At 48.5% G+C, this 12,117-nt stretch overlaps 2 protein-coding genes across 2 annotated transcripts in view; one reads left to right on the top strand and one right to left on the bottom strand.

The window, feature by feature from the left end:
* FANCM (FA complementation group M) overlaps positions 1-12,117 on the top strand; it is a 1,896,264-nt gene that overhangs the window by 391,396 nt on the left and 1,492,751 nt on the right. The gene's annotated exons all lie outside the window — the stretch shown is intronic.
* Positions 1-12,117, bottom strand: part of LOC138527506 (heme-binding protein 1-like) — a 163,731-nt gene that overhangs the window by 18,030 nt on the left and 133,584 nt on the right. Inside the window, exon 4 of the mRNA XM_069638751.1 lies at positions 10,865-11,048. Within this exon, the coding sequence (XP_069494852.1) occupies positions 10,865-11,048 (184 nt within the window). The remainder of the gene's footprint in view (positions 1-10,864; positions 11,049-12,117) is intronic.

Raw genomic sequence — 12,117 nt, 5'->3', positions numbered from 1 at the left:
ATGACAGGTAATGTCCACAGCTGTGCTGCTTCGGAAAATCTTCGGCGTCTGCGTCGATGTCGATGCGCCGTCCCCGAGGACCTCCTCCGACGGCCGACGTCACCCGATGTGATAAGTAGGACGCACGACGCCCATAGCCTCAGCTCCGTTTTTTCCGCGAACGTGTTTGCTTCGTGAATCTCGGTACGCCTCGACTCTTTGGAGTTTGCTGTTTTCTTCTCGGTTCGATGAACCTGTTCGGTTTTTTGTGAAGACCTGTTCGTGGCAATGTCTACTTCGTCTTCAACCCCGCGTCTGGGCTTCAAGAAATGCAGGGACTGTGGGTCCAAGATGTCGGTCACAAACTCGCAAGACGCCTGCCTCTGGTGCCTCGGGGGAGGCCCACGATACGGACGACTGTGTCGACTGCCAGTCGCTCACGGCAAAGGCCTTGCGGGAACGCAAGAAGAAGCTGTCGGTAGGTTGGGTGTCTAAACCCCGGAAGTCGAGGTCTGCGGGGCTTTCGACAGATGACTTGAGGGTGACTGTCCGCGTCATCGTCGGAAGTCCAGTGGGTCTCCTTCCAGGAGTCGGTCTCGCCACTCCTCCGCCTCTTTGAGGCATTCCCGGAAGCGCCGGCATCGGTCGCCTTCCCCGTCCTCTTCCGAGGACTCCGCCCGTCGGCGGGTTGCTTATCTCTCCATGAAAGCGACAACGGAGGAATAGGCTTCCTTCGGGAAGCAGATGCTAGCGATTCTTGAATCGCAGGGCAACGGTCCGTCCGCGCCTCCGAGTGGGGTCGGTCGGCACCAGTCGAGAGACACCGCTCGTATGCCTTCGGGCTCGGGTGGGCGGCACGGCTCACAAGAGAGGTCCCGCTCGGACAAGGGTAGCCGTTCTCGCCATTCCCCGTTCCAGGTCCCGGTCCTCGACGCGCTCGAGACCGCGTGATCCTGTGCCGTCTTCGAAGAAGACGTCGACGTCTGTTGCGCCGAGGTCGTCGACGATTTCTCTCGAGGCCCCGCCTCCGAGGGTGTTGTCGATGCTGTTGGCGCCTAGGTCGTCGAGAGACACGCTCGGATCTCTGGCTTTGAGGCCTGTGTCGACGCCCTCAATGCTAGCGGCGCTGCAGCTGACGTCGACGCCGATTCGCTCAATGCCGTTTCTGTCGGCGCCGACTCGTTCGGCGCCCTCGACGCCTTTCGAGGCAGTGGTGTCGGAGGGGCGCCGTGGCACGGGGTTAGCCCCTAGAAAGGCTCTGGCTAAGGCCAGGCACTGCTTTGGTCCCCAGATGTCTTCCTCTCCCCGCCTGGAGTACATTTCAGAGGGTGATGAAGGCTCGGATGACGGCTTGGTTCCGGTTACGGTACCAGATGAACTTATCTCGGGCCATAGCCAGTTTGATGACCTCAGGCAGTAACTGCATGATGCCAGGGTACTGGACACCTCTCCGGAGGTGGGGTTTTGTAGGCCGCGGCCTGGCACTCATGCCGATTCTTCATATCGGCGTCTTATGTCTCGGGTCACCGAGAACTTGGGTTGGTCAGCTCCCCCAGGGGAGTTCGTTCAGGATGATCTCACGGACATCCTTGATCTTGGTCCCCCCACTGACCCGGTTTTGCCGTTTCATATGGCTCTGCAGAGAAGGGTGGCTGCCGCTTGGACTGCTCCGGAGAGTCTCCCGGCAGTGGGCAAGTCTTTGTCGGGAAAATACCGTCCAGCCAGTAGCGACCCCTGCTACTTGTCCAGGCACCCCACTCCAGAGTTTGGTGATGCAGGCGGCTACGGCCCCGGCAAAGCAGGCGTCGTATCCGGTTTATAGTCATAATACCGAACTTCTAAATCTCAAAAAAAAAATCTCGGAAAAAAAGGCCGAAAACAAAAATATCGAATTTGTTTTTGACGTTTTTTTTCGAAATGGGGGGGGTTCCCCCCAACCCCCCTTTTTTCTATTTTTTTTTATTTTAACCCTTTTTTTTACTTACCTGACCCAAAAAATGCATATATAAATAAAAAAAAAAATTCAATATTTTTTTTTTCGGCCTTTTGACCGACCACCGTCGTATCCTACCATCCCTCCGGATAGGGACGACAAACGTTTTGACGGCTGGGCGAAGAAAGGGTTTTCTTCAGGGGGTACGGCGCTTCAGGCGGCCAACTTCATATGTGCCTTGTCTCGTTTCACACACACTCTGTTGAACTGTGTTGCATTAGCAGCTGAACGTATTCCCGAAGGGGACGAATGGGATGGTTTCCTTGCTATGGTTCAGGATGGCAAGGATGCAATGTGTGAGGCCGTTCAGTTGGGTTTGGACATGGCAGATTCTGTCAGCCGGTCCATGGCGGCGAGCACCGTAATACGCAGGTTTGCGTGGTTGCGGAAGTCTGAGTTCGCTCCTGATGTGCAGTCCCGGCTCCTCAACATGCCCTTTGACGGTGAACATCTTTTTGGCAGCAAGGCTGACGAGAGCCTTGAGAGGTTGCAGACCTCCAAAGCTGCAGCGAAGTCGTTGGGCCTGCAGTTCGCCAACCTCCGCCTTTTCGTCCTAGGGGACAGCAATGGAGGGGAGGTTCCTTTCGCTATTAACTCGTCCTTCAGTAAAGCGAGAGGAGCTAGCAGTCAAAGAGGCCACCGTAAGAGTGCCAGAGGTGGAAACAAGGGTACTCGAGGTGCCAACGCCGCTCGGGCAGTTGCCTCGTTGCCCTCGCGCAACGCCGCAGCCGCTACCACTCAGTCATGAGGCCAGGTCCCATGGTTCGCCGGTTGGGGGAAGGCTGGCGCAGCATCTTGTAGAGTGGTGAGCCATTACTTCAGATGTGTGGGTTCTGGAGATCATAACCCACGGCTACGGTCTTCCTTTTCGGCAGAGGCCACACGACAATCCGCCTGGGAACCTCTCTTTGAAGAGTCCGGATCCGTTCCTTGCGCAGGAAATTCAAGCCCTGCTGGAGAAAGGCGCCATAGAACTGGTGCCTGTAGCGGAGAGGAACAAGGGATAGTATTCCCTTTATTTTTTGATTTCGAAGAAAGACGGGGGATTGAGACCCATCATGGACTTGCGCGGTTTGAACAAACTCCTCAGGAAGGACAAGTTCAAGATGGTTACTCTCTCTCAAGTCCTCCAGGCCCTTCAACTTCAGGACTGGTTGGTGTCTCTCGACCTCAAAGATGCTTACTTCCATATGGCGATCCATCCCAAGCACAAGAAGTAGCTGAGGTTCGCGGTTGGCGACTCGCACTTTCAGTTTCGGGTCCTGCCGTTCGGATTGACCTCCGCCCCGAGGGTTTTCACCAAGCTCATGGTGGTGGTGGCAGCGCATCTCAGGAAAGGGGGGATTCATGTCTACCCATACCTGGACGATTGGTTGATCAGGGGGAGCTCTCCCGAGCAAGTTCTGGATCATCTGTCCGTCACCTGCCACTCCCTTCACAAGCTGGGCTTCTCCCTCAATTTAAAGAAGTCCCATTTGACACCAACGCAGCGGCTCCAGTACATCGGAGCAGTGCTGGACACATCCCTGGGGCAGTGTTTTCCTCCCCAGGTGAGGGCTCTTCACATTCAGCAGATGGTGCACAAGTTTCAACTTGCCCAGAATCTCCCAGCGTCCAAGTTCTTGAGACTGCTCGGCCTCATGGCATCCTGCATTCTTCTGGTGCCAGAGGCTCGTCTGCGGATGAGATCTTTGCAGTGGGCACTCAAGCTGCAGTGGTCTCAGTCCTTCGGCAGGCTGTCGGACCCTGTTCAGGTGCCGCCCTCGGTCGCCCAGGACCTTCTGTGGTGGCCCGTCGAAGGCAATCCGATGAAGGGGGCCCCATTTTGGCTGCCCTGGCCGGAGGTGACGATCGTGATGGACGCATCCCTCACGGGATGGGGAGCTCATGCCAAGGAGTTGACATTCAGCGGTCGTTGGTCTCCGTCGGAGTCCAGACTCCATATCAATCTGTTGGAGCTGAGGGCCATCAGGCTTAACCTGAAAGCTTTTCTGCCGACTGTGCGAGGAAACAGTGTCCTGATTCTAACAGACAACACGGTGGCCATGCACTACCTCAACAAAAAGGGGGGGGGGGGCAGGGCCACTTCCTCTGTGCAGGGAGGCGATGCAGCTCGAGTTCTGGGCCATCCAGCAGGAAGTTTCGATCTCGGCGGTTCATCTGGCCGGAGACGACAACGAGACGGCGGTTGCTCTGAGCAGGCAGAGCACGATCTCTCACGAGTGGGAGCTGGCTCAGGAGATTCTCCTGGAGATCTTCGCCCTTTGGGGGACCTCTCAAGTAGATCTCTTCGCCTCCAGTGTCAACCCGGAAGTGCGAAAGGTTTTGCTCCAAAAGGAGCCTTAGGAGACGCGTTCGTGGTGGAGTGGTCATTCCCACTGCTGTACGCGTTTCCTCCAGTCCCTGTCATCCCGCAAGTACTGCAGAGGTTACGGAGGTTCGGTTCCCAGATGATCCTCATTGCTCCGGCGTGGGCCCGGAGGACGTGGTACCGGACCTTCTCGACTTGTCCATCTGCCCTCCACTATCTGCCAAGACTATCTGCTCTCATGGGACGGGGGTCAGGTTCTCCATCCAGAGGTCAGATCCCTCAACCTTCACGCTTGGCTTCTGAAAGGTTGAGGTATAAGGAATGGGACCTCCCTGAAGACGTGATGGGGGTGTTGCTCTCGGCCATGCGGCCGGCAACAAAGTCTCTGTACCGTTGCCGTTGGAGAAAGTTCTGCGACTGGTGCAGAGTTAAGAATGTGGATCCTTTTGAATGTGACATTCCCATGGTTCTGTCTTTTTTGCTTTCATTGGCCCAGAGGGGCTTGCAAGTGGGGACCATTAAAGGTTACCTGGCGGCGCTGTCCATCTTTAAGCGCTCGTCTGAAGAATGTTCCTATTTTAAGATTCCTTTAATTTCTCAGTTTTTGAAAGGGCTCACTAATGTGTTCCCTCAGTCACCTTTTCTGGTGCCCGGTTGGGATTTTAACCTTGTTCTTAAGTTTCTTATGGGTGCTCCATTTGAGCATTTACATTCTTGCCCTTTGAGACTGCTAACTCTTAAAACTGTGTTTTTGGTTGCGGTTACTTCCGCGCGCAGAGTGAGTGAGTTACAGGCACTTTCAGTTAAGCCACCCTTCACTGTGTTTCATAAGGACATGGTTGTCCTTAGAGTTCGTCCTTCTTTTCTTCCGAAGGTGTTTTCGGATTTTCATTTGAGCCAGAAGGTCGTTCTTCCGGCGTTCTATCCTCCTCCACATCCTGGTAAGGAAGAGGAGAGGCTCCACAGGCTTGATCCTAGGAGAGCGTTGAGCTTTTATATTTCGCGCCTGTCCCGGGTCAGAGTGGACGATCAACTTTTCATTGGTTACGCTTGAAAGCGTTTTGGACAAGCTGTGACGAAACAGACTTTGTCTCGTTGGATTATTTTAGCTATCTCTGAGTGTTACCGCTTGGCAGGTAAGGACCCTCCGGCTGGCTTGCGGGCCCATTCTACCAGGGGAGTGGCTGCGTCTACTGCCCTGCAGAGGCGTGTTCCTATTCGTCACATCTGTGATGCAGCCACCTGGACTTCAGTACATACTTTTGTACGTCACTACTCCCTCGATTCCATCAGAGGACAGGATCTGGCCTTTGGCAAGGCAGTCTTATATTCCGCAATTTGATTGGGCATGCTAAATTTGTGTTCTAAATTCTTTTCCCACCTCCTTGCTTGGTACTGCTTTGGGAGTCTGTCATAGATATGGAATACGTCGGAGGACCCAATCCCCTCGAAGAACAAGTTACTTTCTTACCTGGTACCGTTCTTTCGATGGGATGGTCGACGACGTATTCCATATCGCTCCCTCCCTACCTTCCCCGCTGCAGAATTTCTTATGCGATTGCAGCTTGCGTTCCGCAAGGCCTTGTGTGTCTGACTGGCAGAAAACTGGTGGCACACGTTCTGGGGTAAAAAACTATAACTGAGGCTATGGGCGTCCTACTTATCACATCAGGTGACGTCGGCCGTTGGAGGAGGTCCTCGGGAACGGCGCATCGACGTCATCGACGCAGGACGCAGGCGCCGAAGATTTTCCGAAGCAGCACAGCTGTGGACATTACCTGTCATAGATATGGAAAATGTCGTCGGACCATCCCATCGAAAGAACGTTACCAGGTAAGAAAGTAACTTGTTCTTCTGGTACTTAAAAGAGAAATAAAGGCAATGAACTCTGCAGAGACTATTGTATTCAGTGAAAAAACTGTTTTTGTTAAGAAGATTAGATGTGAGAAGATTTGTTCATTTTTACTGAAATTACAGTTTTAATGAAGCACACTGTTATGATCCCAAAACAAATTGCTGTGCATTAAACTTTGTTTACCTTTTAAGGATACTAGTGTTTCTATTGTGGAGCGTCAAGAGGCTGCCAAACGGGCAGAAGTTGTGATATTAAAGACGATTCTTTATAACACCCCAGAACATCCACCATCGAATGGATGTATATATTACTAAAGCTGTCCTCATAAAACATGGTTTAAATCCTTTACCATTTTAGTGCTTTTCTCCCGCTACCGCTTTGAATGATCTTCGACCTGTTATCAATTTTCCAGCTTCATCCCACCTCTGCTTAATTTTTTCCCAGCTGGCATGTTTTCATTCTCTTCTGCACACATCTTTCCCTATTGGCTCGGTTCCACATTTTACTCTACCTTCTGCTCATCCAGTATCTATTGCTGTCTCCATCTTGCTCTGTTTTCTTCTTCCTGAATGCCCACTTTCGTCGTCTAGCAGTGCTGATGCTATGTACTTTCCAAAGCACAAACCTGGTGCTACGGTGTGAATCTTAGTGTCTTGTTATGCTCCAGTGGACCTAGCGCTAGTGTCCGGGGAGGTCTGATTTTGATCAGCTGTGGTGTATAGACCATATGATGCACAGAGTATTGCCCACAATTGGAATTACATTTTTCAGTAATGGTGAATGGCCAGTCATTCACATTGTGGCTCTGCGTACTGAGCAACCTGCCAGCCTGCTGTCCATATCACATTGAGTGGCCACGATTCATACTTGTCCCTCTGACCCAATTGGTAAACTTCCTACAAGTGTCTCAACAACTCTGGTAAAAACCTTGCAGTCTTCCAACCATTGTTGAATGTTTGTTGGTAGACAGTGGGACACCACGGCAGCTATAAGCCGATCCACTGGTGCATAAGACTTGTGGCTAGCATAATGTAGGGATTTCAGTTAAGGGGCATTGTGACTTTTACTGTATTGACAAGACTACAGACTTATGAATAGGTAGGGATTTTGCCCTGCTTGGTAGGTGACAGGTTTTAAGGGAACAGTCAGAGACACAAGGAGAGTACCACAAATTAGGGATAGTTTTGATAACCTGTGAGATTCTCCCTATTCTTTGACCAGTAGCAACCTCACATAACGATGGTGACAACCTGCCACCCCGGTTTCCCCAGCCACATCTACTGACCTAAGACATCATCACACTGCCCACTTTAAAATCTGTCTGCTCCAATGCACATATGCTTTTTAATATTCTTTTTAGGTCCATTATGCAGCCAAAATATTCTTTTTTTATTCATTTCAAGTTATGCAGTATTGCTATCAAGGCAGTATGGCTTCACCCACCGCTGTATCTTACTGATAAGTTAATTTTCTCGGGTGGAATCTGGGAGATGAGAATCAAGCATTTGACACTTCTAATTCTTTATAAAGTAAAAAAAAGCCTCTCCCCAGAAAGTGGTCTTATGTGATGGCACAAATTTACAAATGCTCATCAAGTTGATTTGTGTTTGCCCTATCACTTATGTTTGGGAAGGATTTGAAGATCTGACCGTTTCCAGTATTGTTTGATTGTCCTTTGTATGTCCTTTTTTTCATTTTATTTTGTAATTTAATTTTTGTATGATGTAGTTGACAGTCCTTGTATTTCTGTGTAGTATGAAATTTTAAGTGTGTAGCATACAGGTTTCATATATATTGTAAAGCGCTCTGTAAAAGCCCTCAGTCAAAGTCTGCGCTATATTAAATGCTTTGAATAACATTTTAAAAAGGACAAAGGCCTATTAAGTACCCCGAAGTATTAGCCATGCATGGCTGCTAAATTATAAATATGTAACATAAACTGCAAAAGAAGATTCAATAGTACTAGCCGTTCTCGACATAACATATGCTGTTCTAGCATATCTTAAACATCTATATTGGTCGGTTATTCATAGGGTCACTACTGTCCCCTTTCTTAAAAATCGGTATTACCACCGATCTGTTCCAGAAGGAAGGTCCCTGTGACTTATTAATGGTCAATGAAAAGGGTAAATGTAACTATCTTCCTTTAAATTTGAAAGGCATATTTGTATCCGATGGAATGAGAGGTATACGCGGTATAAAAACAGTAAGTTCCATCGATTACACTGGCCTCTATGATGTGTCTTTGTAGATGTGTAATTGTCAACCATGTTCCATTGCAGAGTCCCTGTGATGGCATAAGATTGCATAGTAGCATAATTACAGCACCTTCTTTCAGTTTTAGCTTGCGAGGAGGCATTCGTCCTACAGCGTTTTGCTCTTTTGAGACTGAAACGTTGAGCCGGTAATTAACTGTTCATTGACATTGGACCGTTGTGCCTTATGTGAAGAGACGTGGGGGTGGAAAGAAGTAACTTGTAATTATTCAGAATGTTTGCGATAGTGGAAGGTTAAGGTGACTGCGTAGAACCGTGCTAATTCTGCTTGTTAAAATGATAACTGTTGAAGTGGAAGGGCACACAGAGTGCACTTTGGACAGCAGCGGGCAACCTCACATTGATAAATTGCATCAGCTGAGTATGGAAACATACCCAAGTGTTTTATTTATATAAATGTGAAATTATTTAATGTGTTCTAGAAATACAATGAGATGATGAATAATTTGCCACAAGAAGAATACTTTAAACAGTATATTCCTTTCCCCAATTCATTAATAAGTGGTGGTGGATTTATAGCTCCAGCAGGCAATCTGTAACCACATCATAATAGGCTTTTGTTTTAGCCCACTGAATGCCATGCCTTCCTAAGCAACAGCCTTCCCAACCACATCACACATGGGGGACAGTTGGGTAAGAGTGGTTGAAACCGAGATAGGATTCATACTTTGACAATCCAGGGGTCACACATAAGCAGTGGATCACCAGTATGACGCACCTGTAACTCACTTTATAGGCCCCACAATGACTAGAATATAGTTTCAACAAATACCTCTTCCTGCAAGGCAAGGAGCTTCAGAACAGCACTCCAAAAGTAGCACTAAACAAATGCTGAAGAGATGAGCAGCTTCCTATAAATGCAGGTGCAGGTGCATGAATAGTGATTTGAGCACAAACTACATTTGCCATGAGCACCTGCTAATGCATGTTTGTTGAGGAAGTATGTTTAGTGCTCCGAATGCCACACCTCAATCTGTCACTAGGCTCTGTGGAGATGCACTATTTTAACGGTCTAGGTATAAGTCCTAGAAGCTACTAAGGCACTTTCGTAGAGGCTGTGACAGGGTCAGGGGTTTGAACCTGTCAGGGTGTGACAGATTCTGACACTGGTCAAAAGAGAAAAGCAGTACCCTAAGCAGCTCACAGCCAGAGGAATGCCGAACCCTTAGCCAATAGAGGAAATACTGTTCACCAGTAGATGTGGAGGTGGTATCTGGCCTCCACTAGAGCAGCGCATTTTCATCCTGCAGAGACTGGGCTATGTATGCTACAGAGTGTGTGGGGAGAACATTGTATAATTATGAATAATTGTTTGACTAATTGCTTTAAAATACAATTTTGACAAATTGTGCTTGTTACCCTACTTTCCATAACAATGAAAACCCAATAGCAAAACACTAATAATCATCTTGTCGAAAAATATTAGTATTTAGGGGATTAAATGGGGAAAAAGTCACATGATAATTGGTTAACATCTCTCTTTCAAAGCATGAAAATTGAGAAAAGGCAAGGGGAAGTGATTTAACAAAAATGTAGGGACACATGGGTACGATTGATAGAAGGGGAGGGGGGGGTCAGGTCACCTTTCCCTCTCGGTTCCATGTGATAATGTCACCAGGAAAAAGTCACCAGGTAGGTGACTTCTTTTCTTGACCCCCTAAAATACTGTCCCCAAATATTCTAGGCAGGTTATCATTTTATATTATAAACTCCCATTGTTATTTGGGAAAGTGTTTGATTTTAATGAGGGTGCATTTTTGTGTGAAATGTCGCCCCCTGGCTGCCATTTCCCAGGCGCCGGTATCACTAGACTGCTCTCCCCCCTCGCTTATCTCCCTTATTTCGCAAATAGGAATTAAAGGAGGTTATATGACTGTAACTAGGATTTAATTTGTTTTACAAATATTAAATTATAATTTGTTAATAAAACAATATCGTTTTAGACAATCAACAAAATTGTTGTTGAGGAAATTACTCATGAAAGCTGGTCCGTGCTTGAATATAAAGGTTTCCCAATTTGTGAAATACTGTGGGGGGTGGTGAAGAGTAAATTAGAAGGCATAAGGGGACCGGTTAGGACTGAGGGCAAAGAGACACAACCAAGGTGTTGGTGCTTGGTATGACTGCAGAGCGATTCTATCCACTATGACGTAAAAGGCGAGGGAGGGAGGAGCACATCTTTCAACTGTTCCCTTATCTAAAAACCTTGGGGGCGTTCTGGCGATTGGTGACTGCTGCAGAGCTTAATTATAGTTTTTTAAAATTTAAAAGCATTTTAGCGAGTACAAGCATAATGTGTTCATCCTGCATTCGAAAATCTGCTACACTGAAGCAAAACCCATACAATTTTAAAACGTAAAAAAAATGTGGCTTTTCATTCCAGAGCGTGCCAATAATCCATTCATATTGTTACATGGTGAACTACGTATTTGCTGTGGTAGATTTCATACCTGGTATAAACAACAGTGGGTGGCCACTCCTCGATAATGATGTCCGAGTCCGAAGGCTGTGGTGGCATTCCCTGGAGTTCTGCCGGCAGATAGTATGCCACTGTCACAGACCGTGTCAGTTCTGTTTGAGATTCATTGGTGTGAACAACAGTCACAATCGGAATAGTCATTCCCAGGTACACACCTGTAATGAAATACAACCACTGAATGAAGTTTCAACTGTGACCCATTTAAAGTTGCTATTTGTAATTTGCATAACGGCATTTTGTTACTTATAGTTCTTGCCTTTGCAAATTTACAACTTGATGGTGAAGCTTTGACACCAGAAAAGCATCATTTGTATTGGACATTTGTATGGCGCCTATACTCAAGGCACCACACAACAAGATTGGCGGGGGGCGGTCGGGTGGAACATGGGAAATCATAAAATGCAACAACAAAGATGGTTATATTGGCTTTGTGACACTCCTACTGTGCAAGTGCATGACAAAGTGATAAGTGCAAGGGGGGGTCTGTAGAGGGAGGAGTGTAGGAGTGGAGTCCCCCACAGATGGGGGAAGGCAAGTGCTGGCCGGCTCAAGACGGCAAGTGCCAGGGAATATAGGGGGGGAGGGAAGGATGAGTTCAGCAGACAGGGAGGACTAAGTTGGGATAGTCTGGGAAGGGGAGCCCGAGGGCAAATGCTGGCAAAGGATGCTGGAGGGGGAGGGACTGGTGGAGGGTGGTGTGGCGGGGGGTGGTTTGGTCTCTGTATGACTTCGAAGGGACCAGGCCCCAGTCGCAGATGAAGAATTTACCATGGAAGGGGGAAGGAAGGTCTTGAGAAGTTTCTAGAACTTAAGATGATCTGGTTGAAGTCGGAGGGGGACGGGGGAGCTGTTCTATAGGGAGGCACCAGCCAAGGAAAGAGATCTACCTCCCACACTCTGCTTGGGGGAGCATTTAACCTGCAGAGAGTTGAAGCCAGAAGACCAAAGGACACTAGCTGGGAGGTATTTTGGGAGAGAAAGCTAGTTGTAGAGAGGTCTCAGGCCCCAGAGAGCTTTGTGGGTGATTGAAAGGGTCTTGAATTTGATCCTTGCAGTCACCAGGAGCCAATGGAGAGAATTTAGGGCAGGAGAGATGCGTCCCTGGGCTTGAGGCCAAGGATAAGCCTTGCAGTCCTATTCTGGATTAGTTGGAGGGAGCGAAGGGAGGAAAGAGGCAGGTTGAGTAAGAGGCTGTTGCAGTAGTCAAGCCTAGAGAGAACCAGG

Source organism: Ambystoma mexicanum, chromosome 14 (assembly GCF_040938575.1).
Source record: "Ambystoma mexicanum isolate Mex_15411 chromosome 14, UKY_AmexF1_1, whole genome shotgun sequence".
In the NCBI taxonomy this organism is placed as follows: domain Eukaryota; kingdom Metazoa; phylum Chordata; class Amphibia; order Caudata; family Ambystomatidae; genus Ambystoma; species Ambystoma mexicanum.
Note: the sequence above shows the minus strand (reverse complement) of the source record. Positions and strands in the feature narration are given on the sequence as shown.